This window comes from Salvelinus alpinus, chromosome 35 (assembly GCF_045679555.1).
Source record: "Salvelinus alpinus chromosome 35, SLU_Salpinus.1, whole genome shotgun sequence".
Classification (NCBI taxonomy): domain Eukaryota; kingdom Metazoa; phylum Chordata; class Actinopteri; order Salmoniformes; family Salmonidae; genus Salvelinus; species Salvelinus alpinus.
Window position 1 is genome coordinate 18,676,651 of NC_092120.1, and position 21,089 is coordinate 18,697,739.

At 43.5% G+C, this 21,089-nt stretch overlaps 1 protein-coding gene across 1 annotated transcript; it reads right to left on the bottom strand.

The window, feature by feature from the left end:
* Positions 1-11,139: 11,139 nt before the first annotated feature.
* On the bottom strand, positions 11,140-17,910 carry LOC139564548 (uncharacterized). The gene is made up of 4 exons (XM_071384153.1): positions 17,557-17,910; positions 16,979-17,126; positions 15,907-16,146; positions 11,140-12,913 (listed from the first exon to the last, which is right to left on the bottom strand). The coding sequence occupies exons 2-4, from the start codon at positions 17,083-17,085 to the stop codon at positions 12,856-12,858; spliced, it is 405 nt and encodes a 134-aa protein (XP_071240254.1). The 5' UTR covers positions 17,086-17,126; positions 17,557-17,910; the 3' UTR covers positions 11,140-12,855.
* Between the last annotated feature and the right edge of the window lie 3,179 nt (positions 17,911-21,089).

Below are 21,089 nucleotides of genomic sequence, written 5' to 3' on the forward strand. Positions count from 1 at the left end.
ATTTGTTGCCAAGTATTTACCAGTACCTAGTACTTATCTGTAATAAAGGGTTACGCACTCATTTTCTATTCATTTATATAGCGCTTAACCACTGCCTTTGAATGTTGGGAAATCATGTTACACTAAAATGAGAGGTTTGAAATATACCTGTCTGTATTTTCTAATGTCATGTCTCTGTATTGTCTCAAGCTACCGCACAATGATATGGCACGTCCATTGTGTCTCTTGTTTCAGTGCCTGACAGTGTAGACAGTCATGTGCTCCGTGATGAGGATCTGATGATGACCATAGCTCAGGGCTCTCCAACCCTGTTCCTGGAGAGCCACCCTCATGTAGGTTTTAGCGAGATGAAGTTCTTGCCACAAAGTCAACAGAAACCACATACCAATTTCGTTCTTGATCATCTTTCCCGGCTATTCCATTATCGCTAGACAACACTAGATAATATCTGTCTAGCAGCTAGCTACGTCATGTTTGCTAGCTTGCTCTTTGAAGATGTTTCCATCCAAAATGTTAGCAAAGCGACACTATCTTAACTCCTCCTCCACAGTTACTGGATTGGTTGAACAGTGCAGAAGAGAACCTCTTCAAACAATTTATTTTTTTTCTCATCATGACCCGAATGTGGGGTGTCCCGCTCAGGTGTTTTACGCCTGCTACGATTAGGTTAGCTAAATAACATTTAAATATGCCATGTCATGTAGATATTTTAGACATGTTGTGTTTATTTTTATTTTTATTTATTTTTTATTTAACCTTTATTTAACCAGGTAGGCAAATTGAGAACACGTTCTCATTTACAATTGCGACCTGGCCAAGAAAAAGCAAAGCAGTTCGACACATACAACAACACATAGTTACACATGGAGTAAAACAAACATATAGTCAATGATACAGTGAAAAAAAATATAAGTCTATATACAATGTGAGCAAGTGAGGTGAGATAAGGGAGGTGAAGGCAAACAAATATATGTATAAATAAAAATATAAAAAGGCCATGGTGGCGAAGTAAATACAACACAGCAAGTAAAATAAAAACTAAAAACACTGGAATGGTTGGTTTGCAGTGGAAGAAAGCGCAAAGTAGAGACAGAAATAATGGGGTGCAAAGGAGCAAAATAAATAAATACAGTAGGTAAAGAGGTAGTTGTTTGGGCTAAATTATAGATGGGCTATGTACAGGTGCAGTAATCTATGAGCTGCTCTGACAGCTGGTGCTTAAAGCTAGTGAGGGAGATAAGTGTTTCCAGTTTCAGAGATTTTTGTAGTTCGTTCCAGTCATTGGCAGCAGAGAACTGGAAGGAGAGGCGGCCAAAGGAAGAATTGGTTTTGGGGGTGACCAGAGAGATAAACCTGCTGGAGCGTGTGCTACAGGTAGGTGTTGCTATGGTGACCAGCGAGCTGAGATAAGGGGGGACTTTACCTAGCAGGATCTTGTAGATGACCTGGAACCAGTGGGTTTGGCGACGAGTATGAAGCGAGGGCCAGCCAACGAGAGTGTACAGGTCGCAGTGGTGGGTAGTATATGGGGCTTTGGTGACAAAACGGATGGCACTGTGATAGACTGCATCCAATTTATTGAGTAGGGTTTTGGAGGCTATTTTGTAAATGACATCACCGAAGTCGAGGATTGGTAGGATGGTCAGTTTTACAAGGGTATGTTTGGCAGCATGAGTGAAGGATGCTTTGTTGCGGAATAGGAAGCCAATTCTAGATTTAACTTTGGATTGGAGATGTTTGATGTGAGTCTGGAAGGAGAGTTTACAGTCTAACCAGACACCTAGGTATTTGTAGTTGTCCACATATTCTAAGTCAGAGCCGTCCAGAGTAGTGATGTTGGACAGGCAGGCAGGTGCAGGCAGCGATCGGTTGAAGAGCATGCATTTAGTTTTACTTGTATTTAAGAGCAATTGGAGGCCACGGAAGGAGAGTTGTATGGCATTGAAGCTCGCCTGGAGGGTTGTTAACACAGTGTCAAAAGAAGGGCCAGAAGTATACAGAATAGTGTCGTCTGCGTAGAGGTGGATCAGAGAATCACCAGCAGCAAGAGCGACATCATTGATGTATACAGAGAAGAGAGTCGGTCCAAGAATTGAACCCTGTGGCACCCCCATGGAGACTGCCAGAGGCCCGGACAACAGACCCTCCGATTTGACACACTGAACTCGATCAGAGAAGTAGTTGGTGAACCAGGCGAGGCAATCATTAGAGAAACCAAGGCTGTCGAGTCTGCCGATGAGGATGTGGTGATTGACAGAGTCAAAAGCCTTGGCCAGGTCAATGAATACGGCTGCACAGTATTGTTTCCTATCGATGGCGGTTAAGATATCGTTTATGACCTTGAGCGTGGCTGAGGTGCACCCATGACCAGCTCTGAAACCAGATTGCATAGCGGAGAAGGTATGGTGGGATTCGAAATGGTCGGTAATCTGTTTGTTGACTTGGCTTTCGAAGACCTTAGAAAGGCAGGGTAGGATAGATATAGGTCTGTAGCTGTTAGGGTCAAGAGTGTCCCCCCCTTTGAAGAGGGGGATAACCGCAGCTGCTTTCCAATCTTTGGGAATCTCAGACGACACGAAAGAGAGGTTGAAAAGGCTAGTAATAGGGGTGGCAACAATTTCAGCAGATAGTTTTAGAAAGAAAGGGTCCAGATTATCTAGCCCGGCTGATTTGTAAGGGTCCAGATTTTGCAGCTCTTTTAGAACATCAGCTGACTGTATTTGGGAGAAAGAGAAATGGGGAAGGCTTGGGCGAGTAGCAGAGGGGAGGGCAGTGCTGTTGTCCGGGGTAGGGGTAGCCAGGTGGAAAGCATGGCCAGCCGTAGAAAAATGCTTATTGAAATTCTCAATTATAGTGGATTTGTCGGTGGTGACAGTGTTTCCTATCTTCAGAGCAGTTGGAAGCTGGGAGGAGGTGTTCTTATTCTCCATGGACTTTACAGTGTCCCAGAACTTTTTTGAATTTGTGTTGCAGGAAGCAAATTTCTGCTTGAAAAAGCTAGCCTTGGCTTTTCTAACTGCCTGTGTATACTGGTTTCTAGCTTCCCTGAAAAGTTGCATATCACGGGGGCTGTTCGATGCTAATGCAGAACGCCATAGGATGTTTTTCTGTTGGTTAAGGGCAGTCAGGTCAGGAGAGAACCAAGGGCTATATCTGTTCCTGGTTCTAAATTTCTTGAATGGGGCATGCTTATTCAAGATGGTGAGGAAGGCATTTTTTTAAAATGTCCAGGCATCCTCTACTGACGGGATGAGATCAATATCCTTCCAGGATACCTCGGCCAGGTCGATTAGAAAGGCCTGCTCGCTGAAGTGTTTCAGGGAGCGTTTGACAGTGATGAGTGGAGGTCGTTTGACCGCTGACCCATTACGGATGCAGGCAATGAGGCAGTGATCGCTGAGATCTTGGTTGAAAACAGCAGAGGTGTATTTGGAGGGCAAGTTTGTTAGGATGATATCTATGAGGGTACCCGTGTTTACGGAATTGGGGTGGTACCTGGTAGGTTCATTGATAATTTGTGTGAGATTGAGGGCATCAAGCTTAGATTGTAGGGTGACTGGGGTGTTAAGCATGTTCAAATTTAGGTCGCCTAGCAGCACGAGCTCTGAAGATAGATGGGGGGCAATCAGTTCACATATAGTGTCCAGAGCACAGCTGGGGGCAGAGGGTGGTCTATAGCAGGCGGCAACGGTGAGAGACTTGTTTTTAGAGAGGTGGATTTTTAAAAGTAGAAGTTCAAATTGTTTGGGAACAGACCTGGATAGTAAAACAGAACTCTGCAGGCAATCTTTACAATAGATTGCAACACCGCCCCCTTTGGCCGTTCTATCTTGTCTGAAAATCTTGTAGTTGGGGATGAAAATGTCAGAATTTTTGGTGGTCTTTCTAAGCCAGGATTCAGACACGGCTAAAACATCCGGGTTGGCAGAGTGTGCTAAAGCAGTGAACAAAACAAACTTAGGGAGGAGGCTTCTAATGTTAACATGCATGAAGCCAAGGCTATTACGGTTACAGAAGTCATCAAAAGAGAGCGCCTGGGGAATAGGAGTGGAGCTAGGTACTGCAGGGCCTGGATTCACCTCTACATCACCAGAGGAACAGAGGAGGAGTAGGATAAGGGTACGGCTAAAAGCTATGAGAATTGGTCGTCTAGAACTTCTAGAGCAGAGAGTAAAAGGAAGTTTCTGGGGGCGATAAAATAGCTTAAAGGAATAATGTACAGACAAAGGTATGGTAGGATGTGAATACAGTGGAGGTAAACCTAGGTATTGAGTGATGATGAGAGAGATATTGTCTCTAGAAACATCATTGAAACCAGGTGATGTCATCGCATATGTGGGTGGTGGAACTGAGAGGTTGGATATGGTATAGTGAGCAGGGCTAGAGGCTCTACAGTGAAATAAGCCAATAAACACTAACCAGAACAGCAATGGACAAGGCATATTTACATTAAGGAGAGGCATGCTTAATCGAGTGATCAATAAGGGTCCAGTGAGTAGAGGTTGGTTGGGGTCACGGCGATCCAGACAGCTGGCCGGGTAGATGGCTATCGGTAGCAAGATAGCATAGGATGGAGGTCTATTTGTAGATACCTCGTGCGTTTCCGTCGGTAGGTTAGTGGGGTTCCGTGTGGTAGAGGGGATCAATCCACATTGGCAAAATAGATATAGTGACCCAAGAAAAAAATTAATAAAAAAAATAATAATAATAATAATTGTCCGATATACTTATTCAGATAGCAGCCGATAAGACAGCTAACGGTTAGCGGGCCCCAGATGAGCGTTCAGGTAACGTCGGGACGGAGGTGCCAGTTGGATAACTCCCTCGGGCAGATAACGTCGGCAGTCAGTCGTGAAGGCCCGGTGGGGCTCCGTATCTGCAGCAACAACAACAAAAAAACGGGTCCGGATAGGTGACTGTAGCCCAGGAATGGCTGATGGAACTCCTCAGCTGGCTAGCTCCGGAATGATTTGAGTTTGCTCCGGGATCGACGTAAGCCAATAGTCACACGGTTTGCAGCTAGCTAGCTGCGAAATCAAGGTGCAGTTACACACTGCATTGGAGATGTCAAATCAGTGAGCAGCTGCTCTTGATCATTGTCAGGAAGAAGCACACGTTCCACTCGCGTTAAAAGTTCAGAATGAGAAAGTGTAGGCTAAATAGAAATCCTCATTATTTCATTTAATGATGTTCTATCAGCCTAATCTAGGTGTAGATTACATATCACATTCCAGTGTTCGAACTTGTAAACAAGGCTGCATAGGATTTCTCTTAATGCGACTCAGTGCAACCAATGGCAATGTCCGCTTTCGGTATAATGCCAGGAGCAGCTTGTGGATTTGACAGCTCTAACGCAGTTCCACCTCCGACCAAAACAACCGCTATGCGGATGTCGGCTAAAGCCGATCTGATTGGATAGAGCCGGAAGTCTCCTTTTGAAGGGGCAATCAGCAGTTGAAACATTAACAAAGCGTCCTCCCAGACCATTTTGCTAAAAAGCTGAGGGACGGGGCTGGAGAAATACTCTCAAATTCAGAGAAAGTGCTATGGAGGCAAGGACTGACAATCCATGATATCAAAATGATAGCTTCAACTATGTTTTGGGGCTATATAGTGTTAACATTTACTTTGTTTACAAACATGGGAGTAAAATATTTTATTTGGGGTTCTGACGGGGTACTACAGTTGAACTCATGAGGCATTAATAAGTTATATTCTTCAAGAATCACTGGGTATATATCATTAATTTATAAATCCCAAAATTTATGTAGCAAAATTGCACCTTTTTAAGGCTTAGACTCATGCCAGATTTGATGAAGCTAGTTATTGAATATGCCAAGCTAACATGCATCATGCTCTTCCGCACATCGGCCTCCTCACTCTATCCCATACACACACCCTATATTCTTTGAAAATCCAGCATAAGTTTTCAAATCTGATTGTTGTGCGGCTATGATTCACATTGCAAGCTTTAGCAAAACACTCAAACTGAATTCCAGACAGTTTTCTCTGTTTTTAAGCCGGTGACATGCAGCCTCAGATCTCAAGCCTCCACTCCCAAGCCCTACGAGTTTCCCTTTGCCCTGTATTTTATGGAATGCTATTGTAGGTACTTGAAAACCTCCCACTAATATTCCCCTGTCAGATCTGCACAGGTATGTGACTGTAGTGCATTTTCATGTCATATTCTGAGTTCACTGAGTTATAGAGATACCAAGATGGGGGCTGCCTTGCCCTAAGTGACACAAGGCTACTTGCCCTGAGACATGACTGTAGACCTTATTAAAGTCAGCCGTGTGTTGGGGAAAGGGGCTGCTTTATTGTCAGACCGTGAAGGCTTTGTAGAAACAAACAGATGTGATATTTCTGACTACATGTATAGAATGTGAACGGCAAAAAAGATGGGGTCCTGTGTGGCTCACTTCCTGCAGCGCAACATGCCAGGATTGTGGGTTCGATTCCCGCTGGGGCCATCCATGTGAAAATGTATGCAAGCACAACTGTAAGTCCCTTTTGGATAAAAGTGTCTGTTACATGGCATATACTATATTATCTCGATGTTATGTGTGCTATTGTCCTTCTACAAATATTTAGGAGGCGTATTTGAATGCTTATCCTATAATTATAAACTAAATCAACGTTTAGCACATTATTGCGCACATGTTACATATCATCAAATATATTGTGGCAAAAAATAACAGGCAGTAGCATACAAATAGCTAAATAAAACTTGATTCAAAGAAACATGAAAGACTAATGTATTTATCTTTTAATACAGTCATCTCATTTGAAGCATCGGTATATTCTTCGCTTGTTAGTAACGATTGCAAAGAAATTAGAAACGTAATTGTTGGAATCACATTCGTTATCGGCGGTCACAGAAAGACGGATAAACATCTGGATGTTGTGTTTAGCGTAGATCTGTCAATACAGTGACGCAGAAGGGCAAAAACGCCTCTAAGGACGCACTTAGCCGTTCTAAGTGCGGTCTGAGGCAATCATTAAATAACAATCGTTTTTAAGAGCAGCTTTAGAAACGATGGTTTTGGGAAACAGCTCGTAGATTTAACAATGCTCCTACGAAGGTTCTAAAGATGAACTTAGCCATAAGATACTCGTGGGAAACCGGGCCAAGGTACGGTACAGTGTGACTCATAAAGGTACAGTGTGACTCATAAAAATAGTTCATAAATAGTTGCATAACCTAGTTACAGGAAATGAGGGTAACTCTTTTTCATAAAGATGCTCTGCTTGAGGAAATGGGTAGAATTTATTTCGCAATGATCAATCGATCAGTCAAATACAACCCAAGATAGTGATTTGTACATTTGACCAGATTTCCCGTTTACAGCAACAACCTGGGGAAGAGTTGCAGGGAAGAAGGGTTGAATTAATTGAGGTTGGGAATGAATAGATGGTGCATGATGCATAGCATACCACATAACTTAGATCTGAGACACTTCTTTATAGTACTGCACCTGTTGTTCCATGTGTAAACACTTCATGGGAACTCTGGCGATCCTATTATCAAACATTTGTACAATGCCCAGTACAATAACCAATAATCCAGTAATAGCAAGAGCTTGATGAAACTCGTCTTGGTCATTCAATAAGTCATTTCATTGACATCTGCGTTAAAGTGATAGATAAAGGGATAGTTCACAAAAATAAACAAAACCTTCAACAACAAAAAGTGAATTATCACTTTAATGCTTGGATATCTCCAGAATCGATGTATGTTATGACACCTCATGAGTGTGAGCTTTTATTTTGGAGTCCTGAATTAGAAATGCTAATCACATGATCCAGCCGTTTTGACAGTATCATAAATCATGATTTTTAATATATTTGTGTAAATCTCTCATTGTAAGGCATTCACAGGTCAACTGATATCATTGAACAGCATAATATTAGATAAGGGGAACCTGAGTTTACAAATAACAAAATGTATACTTATTTTATTTATTTAATTAACAAAGTTTTGCAACACCTAATTCCCCTGTATGAAAAAAAGGAAATGCCCCCTTACACTCAATAAATGGTTGTGCCTCCTTTAGCTGCAATAATCAGTCTCTCACATCGCTGTGGAGAAATTTTGGACCACTCTTCCATGCAGAACTGACTCCTATTAAGGCAAGTCGTACTGGTCCTGAGTCAGCAAAGCATCCCCAAACCATCACACTACCACCACCATGCTTGACCGTTGGTATGGGGTTCTTGCTGTGGAATGCAGTGTTTGGTTTTCGCCAGACATAATGGGACTCATCTTGTCCAAAAAGTTGTCTCAAGTTTGCCTGGAAGCACCTGGATGATCATCAATACTCTTGGAAGAATGTTCTATGGACAGATGAGTCAAAAGTATAACTTTAATGATGACATGGGGTCCCTTTATGTCTGGCAGAAACCAAGCACTGCATTCCACAGTAAGAACCTTATACCAACGGTCGGGCATGGTGGTGGTAGTGTGATGGATTGGGGATGCTTTGCTGCCTCAGGACCTGGTCAACTTGCCTTAATAGAAGGAACCATGATTTCTGCTTTGTATCGGAGAATTCTACAGGAGAATGTCAGGTCATCCATCTGTTAGCTGAAGCTGAAGCGCAGCTGGGTCATGCAGCAAGACAATGATCCAAAACACACAATCAAGTCTACATGAACATGGCTAAAAAGCAACAAATTTGAAGTTTTGGAATGGCCTAGTCAAAGTCCAGTACTAATCCCAATTGAGATGTTGTGGCAGGACTTGAAACGAGCAGTTCATGCTTGAAAACCCACAAATGTCGCCGAGTTAAAGCAGTTCTGCACGCAAGAGTGGGCCAAAATTCCTCCACAGTGATGTGAGAGACTGATCAAATATTTCAGGAAGCCTTTGGTTGCAGTCATTGCAGCAAAAGGTGGCACAACCAGTTTTGATTGTAAAGAGGGCAATTACTTTTTTCACACAGGGGAATTGGGTGCTCCATAAATGTGTTAATTAAGCAAATCAAATAAGTATACATTTTTGCTGTAATTTGTAAACTCCGGGTCCCTTTATCGAACATTACGTTTTGGATAAAGATCTGATAACATTCAGTATCAAAAATATGCAAAAACAGATCAAATCAGAAAGGGGGCAAATACTATTTCACAGCACTGTATGTTCTAGTATTTGTCATTGGGAGACTCTAAATGTTTATTGCACATCCATAATTCCAAATATTTCTATTGGCTATGTCATGAACAAGATATACTGTATAGTGTACTTTTATCGAAATGCATAATAAGCTAATACTATTTGATGCTACAAGAGTGTTACATTATTTCTGAACACAAAGAAAACATCCCACATATACCACTGTATACATGTACAGCATATACTACTGTATATAGTATTTATAATTTTGTTCTCCTCTTTTTCTTTTGCCAATGTTGGTCATTAATACAGGGCCGATATTGACAGTTCTATGATCTTTGAAGCATGTTGGCTGTACAGTAGCTACATCAGAGGTGCCATATTCCCAGTAAACTTGTGCCTATACACTACCGGTCAAAAGTTTTAGAACACCTACTCATTCAAGGGTTTTTCTTTATTTTTACTATTTTCTACATTCTAGAATAATAGTGAAGACATCAAAACTATGAAATAACACATATGGAATCATGTAGTAACCAAACAAGTGTGCCAAAACTCTTGGCATTCTCTCAGCCAGCTTCATGAGGTAGTCACCTCATGCATTTCAATTAATAAATGTGCCTTCTTAAAAGATAATTTGGGGAATTTCTTTCCTTCTTAATGCATTTCAGCCAATCAGTTGTGTTAGACAGAAGATAGACCTATTTGGTAAAAGACCAAGTCCATATTATTGCAAGAACAGCTCAAATAAGCAAAGAGAAACGACAGTCCATCATTACTTTAATACATGAATGTCAGTCAATACGGAACATTTCAAGAACTTTGAAAGTTTCTTCAATTGCAGTCGCAAAAACCATCAAGCGCTATCATGAAACTGGCTCTCATGAGGACCGCCACAGGAATGGAAGACCCAGAGTTACCTCTGCTGCAAAGGATAAGTTCATTAGAGTTACCAGCCTCAGAAATTGCAGCCCAAATAAATGCTTCACAGACACATCTCAACATCAACTGTTCAGAGGAGAATCAGGCCTTCATGGCCTGATTCTGTGTGAATCAGGCCTTCTTCAGACCATTTCCGGAGACCTTCTCCCTTACCTCACCTCGCTCATCAACTCATCCTTGACCGCTGGCTACGTCCCTTCCGTCTTCAAGAGAGCGAGAGTTGCACCCCTTCTGAAAAAACCTACACTCGATCCCTCCGATGTCAACAACTACAGACCAGTATCCCTTCTTTCTTTTCTCTCCAAAACTCTTGAACGTGCCGTCCTTGGCCAGCTCTCCTGCTATCTCTCTCAGAATGACCTTCTTGATCCAAATCAGTCAGGTTTCAAGACTAGTCATTCAACTGAGACTGCTCTTCTCTGTGTCACGGAGGCGCTCCGCACTGCTAAAGCTAACTCTCTCTCCTCTGCTCTCATCCTTCTAGACCTATCGGCTGCCTTTGATACTGTGAACCATCAGATCCTCCTCTCCACCCTCTCCGAGCTGGGCATCTCCGGCGCGGCCCACGCTTGGATTGCGTCCTACCTGACAGGTCGCTCCTACCAGGTGGCGTGGCGAGAATCTGTCTCCGCACCACGTGCTCTCACCACTGGTGTCCCCCAGGGCTCTGTTCTAGGCCCTCTCCTATTCTCGCTATACACCAAGTCACTTGGCTCTGTCATATCCTCACATGGTCTCTCCTATCATTGCTATGCAGACGACACACAATTAATCTTCTCCTTTCCCCCCTCTGATAACCAGGTGGTGAATCGCATCTCTGCATGTCTGGCAGACATATCAGTGTGGATGACGGATCACCACCTCAAGCTGAACCTCGGCAAGACGGAGCTGCTCTTCCTCCCGGGGAAGGACTGCCCGTTCCATGATCTCGCCATCACGGTTGACAACTCCATTGTGTCCTCCTCCCAGAGTGCTAAGAACCTTGGCGTGATCCTGGACAACACCCTGTCGTTCTCAACTAACATCAAGGCGGTGACCCGTTCCTGTAGGTTCATGCTCTACAACATTCGCAGAGTACGACCCTGCCTCACGCAGGAAGCGGCGCAGGTCCTAATCCAGGCACTTGTCATCTCCCGTCTGGATTACTGCAACTCGCTGTTGGCTGGGCTCCCTGCCTGTGCCATTAAACCCCTACAACTCATCCAGAACGCCGCAGCCCGTCTGGTGTTCAACTTTCCCAAGTTCTCTCACGTCACCCCGCTCCTCCGCTCTCTCCACTGGCTTCCAGTTGAAGCTCGCATCCGCTACAAGACCATGGTGCTTGCCTACGGAGCTGTGAGGGGAACGGCACCTCCGTACCTTCAGGCTCTGATCAGGCCCTACACCCAAACAAGGGCACTGCGTTCATCCACCTCTGGCCTGCTCGCCTCCCTACCTCTGAGGAAGTACAGTTCCCGCTCAGCCCAGTCAAAACTGTTCGCTGCTCTGGCACCCCAATGGTGGAACAAACTCCCTCACGACGCCAGGTCAGCGGAGTCAATCACCACCTTCCGGAGACACCTGAAACCCCACCTCTTTAAGGAATACCTAGGATAGGATAAAGTAATCCTTCTAACCCCCCCCCCCTTAAAAGAGTTAGATGCACTATTGTAAAGTGGTTGTTCCACTGGATATCATAAGGTGAATGCACCAATTTGTAAGTCGCTCTGGATAAGAGCGTCTGCTAAATGACTTAAATGTAATGTAAATGTAAAATGGTCGAATTGCTGCAAAGAAACCATTACTAAAGGACACCAATAAGAAGGAGACACTTGCTTGGGCCAAGAAACGCAAGCAATGGACATTAGACAGGTGGAAATGTGTCCTTTGGTCTGGAGTTCAAATTGGAGATTTTTGGTTCCAACCGCCGTGTCATTGTGAGACACGATGTGGGTGAACGGATGATCTCCGCATTTTGTATTTCCAACCGTAAAGCATGGAGGAGGAGGTGTTATGGTGTGAGGGTGCTTTGCTGGTGACACTGTCTGTGATTTATGACCTAACACACCTCCAGGCTGTGTAAGGGCTATTTTACCAAGAAGGAGAGTGATGGAGTGCTACATCAGATGACCTGGCCTTCACAATCCCCCGGCCTCAACCCAGTTGAGATGGTTTGGGTTTGGCTGGGGGGACGGAAGGTTTGCTCTTTTTAGATGGCTTAAAATGAATAGGATTTAAAGGGACATTACACTCTAAAATCAACGTTTTCAGATCAGACCTGGGTTCAAATAGAATTCAATTACTTTCAAAGACATTTTGAAGTAAGGATTTTGATATTTTTCTTTTGAATATTGGAATGCATTTGAAAAAGCTCAAATATACAGGCAGTGTATTTTCAAGTCGGACCGCAGAGTAAATGAAAAGCAGCCAACAAGTGCTCAGCATATGTGGGAACTCCTTCAAGACTGTTGGAAAAGCATTCCAGGTGAAGCTGGTTGAGAGAATGCCAAGAGTGTGCAAAGCTGTCATCAAGGCAAAGGGTGGCTATTTGAAGAATCTCAAATATAAAATATATTTTCATTTGTTTTACACTTGTTTGGTTACTATATGATTCCATATGTTATTTTATAGTTTTTATGTCTTCACTATCATTCTACAATGTAGAAGATAGTAAAAATAAAGAAAAACCCTTGAATGAGTAGGTGTTCTAAAACTTTTGACCAGTAGTGTAAGTTTACTTTCAGAGACCATTCGTAATTGATGCCAAAGAGTCCATATGATTCATCCAGATGTAACCCTCCACCATAGAGACTGTGATGTCATCACTCCCAGGCCATCAACAGCTTGGTGAATGGCACAAAGGCACCGTGGCCAGCCTTGCTGCAAGGGAAGGGAAAAAGACAGTCACCACATGGCAGTTAGATTTCAATACCTTAGAGTAAAAATTAGGCAGACCATTGGGTAATATAGCACAGTGTTATAAAAATATCCCTACTAAATATCATATTTCCCGATAAAGAGAATAAATACACTACATGACCCAAAGTATGTGGACACCTGCTCGTCAAACATCTCATTCCTAAATCATGGGCATTCATATGGACTCTTCTGGGAAGACTTTTCATGTTGGAACATTGCTGCTGGGAATTGTTTCCATTCAGCCACAAGAGCATTAGTGAGGTTGGGCACTGATGTTGGGTGATTAGGCCTGGCTCGCGGTCGGCGTTTCAATTCACCCCAAAGGTGTTCGATGGGGTTGAGGTCAGGGCTCTGTGCAAGCCAGTCAAGTTCTTCCACACAGATCTCAACAAACCATTTATGTATGGATCTCGATTTTTGCACAGGGGCATTGTCATGCTGAAACAGGAAAGGGCCTTCCCTTCCCTAAGTACAGAATCGTTTAGAATGTCATTGTATAATGTAGTGTTACATTTTCCCCTCACTGGAACTAAAGGGCCTTGCCCGATCCATGAAAAACAGCCCCAGACCATTATTCCTCCTCCAACAAACTTTACATTTGGCACTATACATTGCGGCAGGTAGCATTCTCCTGGAATCCGCCAAACCCAGTGTGATCAATCACTCCAGAGAACGCATTTCCACTGCTCCAGAGTCCAATGGCGGCGAGCTTTACACCACTCCAGCCGACACTTGGCATTGCGCAGGTCCCGATGAACAGTTGCTTCCGATGGCAGTTTGGAACTCGGTAGTGAGTATTGCAACCAAGGACAGACGATTTTTACGCGCTACGCGCTTCAGCTCTCGGCGTTCCTGTTCTGTGACCTTGTGTGGGCTACCACTTGGCAGCTGAGTCGTTGTTGCTCCTAGACGTTTCCACCAGGACAGCTTTAGCTGGGCAGAAATTCGACGAACTGTCTTGTTGGAAAGGTGGCATCCTATGACGTTGCCACGTTGAAAGTCACTGACCTCTTCAGTAAGGCCATTCTACTGTCAATGTTTGTCTATGGAGATTGCATGGCTGTGTGCTCAATTTTATTTTCCTCTCAGCAACGGGTGTGGCTGAAATTGCCGAATCCACTAATTTGAAGGGGTGTCCACATACATTTGTATGTATAGTGTACTTTTATCGTAATAAGCAATTACTATTTGATGCTACAAGACTATTATTGTATTTCAGAACACAAAGAAAACAGTGTTAGTACTCATCCCACATATAACATTGTATACATGTACATAGTATTTCATATCATTTTGTTCTCCTCTTTTGACAAACACGTGCTACTCACGCTTGCTTTGAGGTTGATATTTGCATGTTAAGTCAAACAATGACAACGTCAGCAGCACATGTCAAAGTGTGTCTTGAGCACGGAACCATATTTGTTATATTCTTTTTTTTTTTTACAAAATACAATCAAGTCGATAATACAGTGATAAGACAAGCATAAAAACGGAGGGTGATGTACAATCATGACGATACTCAAAACGAAAAACACACGATGTAACACATTTGGACAAGACAGTTATCAGCAATGCCATGGTGTAGTATTCTAATACAAAAATAAATAAGGAAAAACATTGTTTGCTTACACTCCATGGCATATGGATCATTTTACCCTTATAGTAGCATATGTTCATTTTAATTTATATTGTTCAATAACAATGTTGTGGACTTTCTCAAATAAATATTGCCTGGCTACGCAAATAATATAATATTGCAGACACTTTTATCCAAAGCGATGTGTGCATTAATGTGCATTAATGTGTGCATTAATTTTATGTGTGGGTGGCCCCGGGAATGGCTAATTAATTATTTAAACAGGTTGGCTGTTAGAGATGTAGAACTTTGTGTTTTGAATATGAATATTTTACCTAGCAGAGGTATTGTGTCATTAATTGAGGGGTTATGGACATTGATGTCACCCAAGATGATAAGTTGGGGGTTAATACGTAGTTTGATGGTGATGGGAAAGCCAGCCTTGAACCTGTAGCCAAAATGAGCTCACTGTCTGACAGTACCAAAACAGATGCATTATGTCCTCCTCCTCTTCATTACCGAACCTTCATTTAGAGTCTTGCTCAATACACTAAATGGACAGCATTTTCTTTGTTGACAGCTAGAAAGAATCACACACAGCAGAGTAAGAGAGAGAATATCTGCACATATGTGATGTAGTATGCAATTTCCGGGTACCACTTTTTGCTTGTGGGCACTACTTTCAGAACTACTGGCTAAGAATAATAAAAAAGTAACTGAAAGCCTCTTGAGTATCTATTGATGTTTTGTATGTGAAATTGAAGACCTGCTTCCATGGTATTGGGATCTTTCCAATAAGTTTGAAATTTGTATGGAATTGCAGATAGGCGATGGAAAGTGAGTTGGTATATTTCAGAGTTGATTTTAGCTTTTTGAATCCATTTTTTTGTTTTTTTTATAGTAGGATTGCTTACAGTTAAATTATGCTTTACTTTCTTCATCTTAGCTTTCCATGTGGGGGATATAGCAGAGAGCAATTGAGCATACATATGATTTGTACAAACATCCCCGTAGGCTCTAAACACTGTTTCAAAATCAAACAACTTTCCATTCATGTCCACAATGTCATTTAGAAAATAAATACATTTTTCAATAAACAATTATTTCAAATTGTTACTTGTGTGTATGAGCGGCCTGGAGGCCCGACTACTGTAAACAACAGGATTCAGTGGATAACTTATTTCAAGTAAATAAACCCTTCAGTTATAACTAAAAGCACTGTTGAAACTTTTCCTGTCACCTCTAAAAATAGAGACATATTTATACTCGACAGCAGATCTCTAGCAATTCTACCAATGTAAAAATGTAAGGATGAAACATCCGTTATTTACAGAATAACTGATTTAAGACTACAAATTCTTGGTAAATGAAGAGTTACCATTCAAAGTAGCACTGTCCCCTGTGTGTGCCATCTTGCTGCCCGTGTTCAAGTGATTCCAGCTCCACTCCCATATGGAAGTCTGGCTCCCCCTCCAGGTGGCCCAGGTAACGGACTGTGCCTGTGCTGATCCGTCCCGAGGGCAGCAGGACTCGAACCCGGTGTCCCGTCTGCAGGTCCAGGGGGGAGTGAGGCACAAAGACCCGGTGTGGACCGGTGTAGCTCCGCCAGGAGCTCCCACTGGGGGGACGGAAGGTTTGCTCTTTTTAGATGGCTTAAAATGAATAGGATTTAAAGGGACATTACACTCTAAAATCAACGTTTTCAGATCAGACCTGGGTTCAAAAAGAATTCAATTACTTTCAAAGACATTTTGAAGTAAGGATTTTGATATTTTTCTTTTGAATATTGGAATGCATTTGAAAAAGCTCAAATATACAGGCAGTGTATTTTCAAATACAAATATTTAAATACTCCATGCATTTAAACCCAGGTCTGTTTGGTCCTAGGGGTGTTTGAAATAATGAATTTGGAAACAAATATTTGAAAATTGTTTTAAATAGTAGGCTATAGGATTATTTAAAAAAAATACTTTTAGATACTTCAAATCTAAGTGGTCGATTTCAGCCACATTATTTTAAAATACTCAAATAAATATTTAAATTACAAATACTTAACTACGCATGTATTTTAACCCAGGTCTGTTTGGCTATGTTTACACAGGCAGCCCAATTATGATCTTTGTTTCACTAATTGGTCTTTTGACCAATCAGATCAGCTCTGAAAAAGATCTCATGCGATTGGTCAAAATACCAATTAGTGTAAAAAATATCAGAATTGGGCTGGCTGTGTAGACAGCCTTACAGACCTCAAAAGTAGTCATTTTTTTGCGTAGATCCAGCTACATGCCTCAACTCCAAATGAATGGAAAAGATAAGCACTGCAAATCTGGAAATTACATGGTGCTTTCCATGGACCAATTTTGAGGTCTGAAAACAAGTGTCAAACATAGATTTTTAAGTGTAATGGCCTTTTGACACAGCTGGGAGCAGGTGAAGAGAAATGGCTCTACCTGGTGGCTGTAGACAGAGCAGAAATGGGTCTGGAGCCAAATGCTGAGTTCAATGAGACCTGGCTGCCAGACAAGCTGCTTTGGCATGTGTCGCCTGTTGATGACATCCTCTCAGACCCTTTGCTTCGGTTGGAATGGCTCAAGCTGCCTGTTATTTTAAGTAATGGATAAGATTATTCTTTGCTATTCAAAATGCAGATATTAAAGGGAGATTACACTTCAGAATAAACATTTGTCCGATGTTTTCAGACCTCAAAACTAGTCCAATGGCAAGATGAATACATGTTCCAAGACTGGGTGTATAGATCTAGTTATATGCCTTAACCACAAATGAATGGAAAAGATGAGCACCGTATAAAATCTGGAAGTAGGAAAACGCTTATCTTTTCCATTAATTTGGGATTAAAGCATATAGCTTGATCTACGCAACAAATGGCCTGTGACGTGGACCTATCTGAACACTAGTCTACTTTTGAGGTATGGAAACATCTGACAAACTTTTATGTTGGAGTGCAACGTCCCTTTAAATCCCATATGATGATTACAGCAAATCAAGTACTGTTGATCATGTGATTTACTTGAGCTGTCCTGGTCCTTTCCATCGTAAGACTGTCTGTTTTCCACCTCTGACTCGCCAAGGTCCTCGAAGCTGCCCACCTGATGTAAACTTCCAGGCCTGGCTACAGTCTCAGAGATCAGCTGATCAAAATGAAACAAAGCTGTCGTCAAATTATTATTATGACTAAATTATGAAACACATACACACATAATCATACAGGCGTGCACAAACACACACACACACACTCAGACACACGTTACGTTACGTTAGTTCATGGTATCCGATGATGACTTCCACTTCTGAGTTAACGGTGAATTCTGTCTTCTGTCTTGGTGGTGTTGCTAGACAGTCCCATCCTGCTATATACCCTCACGGACTGAAGGTCTTCCGGAGTGTGGGCCACAAGACCACAGTCATTAGTATACTGCAGTTCAAGAACCCGCTCCGTCAAAACCTTGGTGGTTGCTTGGAGCCTCCTGATGTTGAGTAGGTTTCCATCTAGCCTGAAGTCCACCGCAACCCTGCTGCTATCCTCAAGCTCCTTGTGGAGAAGCTGGGTGACACATAGGAGGAAGATGTTAAAGAGTACAGGTGCCAGCACACACCCCTGCCTCATACCGATGCTTACTCCAAAGGGCACTGACTCCTGCCCTCCTATGGCCACCCGAGCCATCATCCTATCATGGAACTGGCAAAGGATGTTGACAAATTTGTCTGTACAGCCAAATTTGAGTAGTATGCCCCATCGTAGTTCCCTGCTCACTGTGTCAAAGGCCTTTGAGAGGTCGACAAAGGCCATGAGAAGGTCCTGATGTTGTTCACAGCACTTCTCCTGGAGTTGCTGTGCAGTGAATATCATGTCAACCGTACTCCTGTTCTTTCTGAAGGCGCAGCAGGACCTTGCCGGCAACAGCCAGAAGGGGTATCCCCCGGCTGTTGTCGCAGATGGACTTGGCACACTTGTTCTTATAGATGGTGACAACGTTTGCATCCCACCACTGTTGTGGGACGATCTCCCCATCCCAAACCTCAGTGATGTACTGGTGGAGCGTTCTGGTGCACAAGTAACCTCCCTTCTTCAGTAGCTCTGCCGGGATGCTCTCAGCGCCAGGAGCAGTGTTGTTCTTGAGGGAACGGATAGCTGATAACACCTCTTGGAAGGTTGGTGAATGGTGGATGTCTTGAATGGGTGGACAGACAGGCAGTTCTTCCAGGATGGAGTGGTCTGTAGGAGAACGCTGATTAAGTAGTGCTTCAAAGTGGTCAGCCCACCTCATCAGGATCTGGTTTTGGTCCTTCAAGAGAGTCAGACCATCAGTTGTTATCAGGGGGGTGATGGAGAAACTTCTAGGGACATAGATAGCTTTAGCTGAGTTGTAGAAATTGTGCATATCGTTTTTTTCATCATAAATTTGGATTTCCTGTGCCTTATTCGTCTACCATTCGTTCTGCAGAGTATGCAAGGTTGTTTGCACTTCCTTGAGTGATGCACGCCATTGCTGGCGGAGGGTAGCAGATGTGGGGCTGTTGAGAGTAGCCCTGTGTGCTTTGTGCATAATGTCCAGTAAGGTTGTTGTGGTGTCAGAGTTCTCATCGAACCAGTCCTGATGTTTCTTACCTCTGTAGCCAATGGAGTGGGCCGCTGCCTGATAGAGCACTGAGCTAATAGATGACCACTTCTGGTCCATGGTGTCCTCTGTGCTCAGAAGAGGCTCAGTCTCCCTCAGCCCTTCAGCGATAGAGCGACAGAACTCACCCCTTACAGCAGCTTTCTCAAGCTGGGTACACACACACACACACACACACACACACACACACACACACACACACACACACACACACACACACACACACACACACACACCTGATAACGTAGGTCCTGCTGTTTCACCTGCAGTTCCACAAACTTCCTCTCCCATGTTGCCCTCTCAAAGGTGATCTGGGTCTTGAGGGCCTGAATCTCCCTCTCAGCTTTGGACAGTCTCCTCTGCATGGCACTGCTATCATGACTTCCTGGTATTTCCTGATTTGCTGAGCATGGAAATCAACAATCCAACACATACAGAGACCAGAATTAGAGCATTCTATTCTATTATATTCTAAACTCAGCAAAAAAAGAAACGTCCCTTTTTCAGGACCCTGTCTTTCAAAGACATTCGTAAAAACCCAAATAACGTCACAGATCTTCATTGTAAAGGGGTTAAACACTGCTTCCCATGCTTGTTCAATGAACCATAAACAATTAATGAACATGCACCTGTGGAACGGTCGTTAAGACACTAACAGCTAACAGAACTGCCTGTCCGTCCACCCATTCAAGACGTCCACCATTCACCAACCTTCCAAGAGGTGTTATCAGCTATCCTTTTCATGGTAGGCAATTATGGTCACAGTTATGAAATCTTAGGACACTAAAGAAGCCTTTCTACTGACTCTGAAAAACACCAAAAGAAAGATGCCCAGGGTCCCTGCTCATCTGTGTGAACGTGCCTTAGGCATGCTGCATGGAGGCATGAGGACTGCAGATGTGGCCAGGGCAATAAATTGCAATGTCCATACTGTGAGACGCCTAAGACAGCACTATAGGGAGACAGGATGGACAGCTGATCGTCCTCGCAGTGGCAGACCACATGTAACAACACCTGCACAGGATCGGTACAAATGCCCGAGATACACCAGGAACGCACAATCCCTCCATCAGTGCTCAGACTGTCCGCAATAGGCTGAGAGAGGCTGGACAGAGGGCTTGTAGGCCTGTTGTAAGGCAGGTCCTCACCAGACATCACTGGCAACAACGTCGCCTATGGGCACAAACCCACCGTTGCTGGACCAGACAGGACTGGCAAAAAGTGCTCTTCACTGACGAGTCACGGTTTTGTCTCACCAGGGGTGATGGTCGGATTTGCGTTTATCGTCGAAGGAATGAGCGTTACACCGAGGCCTGTACTCTGGAGCGGGATTGATTTGGAGGTGGAGGGTCCATCATGGTCTGGGGCGGTGTGTTACAGCATCATCGGACTGAGCTTGTTGTCATTGCAGGCAATCGCAATGATGTGCGTAACAGGGACGACATCCTCCTCCCTCATGTGGTACCCTTCCTGCAGGCTCATCCTGACATGACCCTCCAGCATGACAATGCCACCAGCCGTACTGCTCGTTCTGTGCGTGATTTCCTGCAAGACAGGAATGTCAGTGTTCTTCCATGGCCAGTGAAGAGCCCAGATCTCAATCCCATTGAGCACGTCTGGGACCTGTTGGATCGGAGGGTGAGGGCTAGGGCCATTCCCCCCAGAAATGTACGAGAACTTGCAGGTGCCTTGGTGGAAGAGTGGGGTAACATCTCACAGCAAGAACTGGCAAATCTGGTGCAGTCCATGAGGAGGAGATGCACTGCAGTACTTAATGCAGCTGGTGGCCACACCAGATACTGACTGTTACTTTTGATTTTGCCCCCCCTCCCTTTGTTCAGGGACACATTTTTCAATTCCTGTTAGTCATATGTCTGTGGAACTTGTTCAGTTTATGTCTCAGTTGTTGAATCTTGTAATGTTC

What these genes read in the sequence shown, in the direction of transcription:
- LOC139564548 (XM_071384153.1), bottom strand. Translation starts at nt 17,085, where the DNA reads ATGTCATCAACAGGCGACACATGCCAAAGCAGCTTGTCTGGCAGCCAG. An exon ending in GCTCTGTCTACAGCCACCAG is followed by an intron (nt 16,147 to 16,978) that starts GTAGAGCCATTT and finishes CCGTCCCCCCAG; the next exon opens with TGGGAGCTCCTGGCGGAGCT. An exon ending in GGACAGTGCTACTTTGAATG is followed by an intron (nt 12,914 to 15,906) that starts GTAACTCTTCAT and finishes CTTCCCTTGCAG; the next exon opens with CAAGGCTGGCCACGGTGCCT.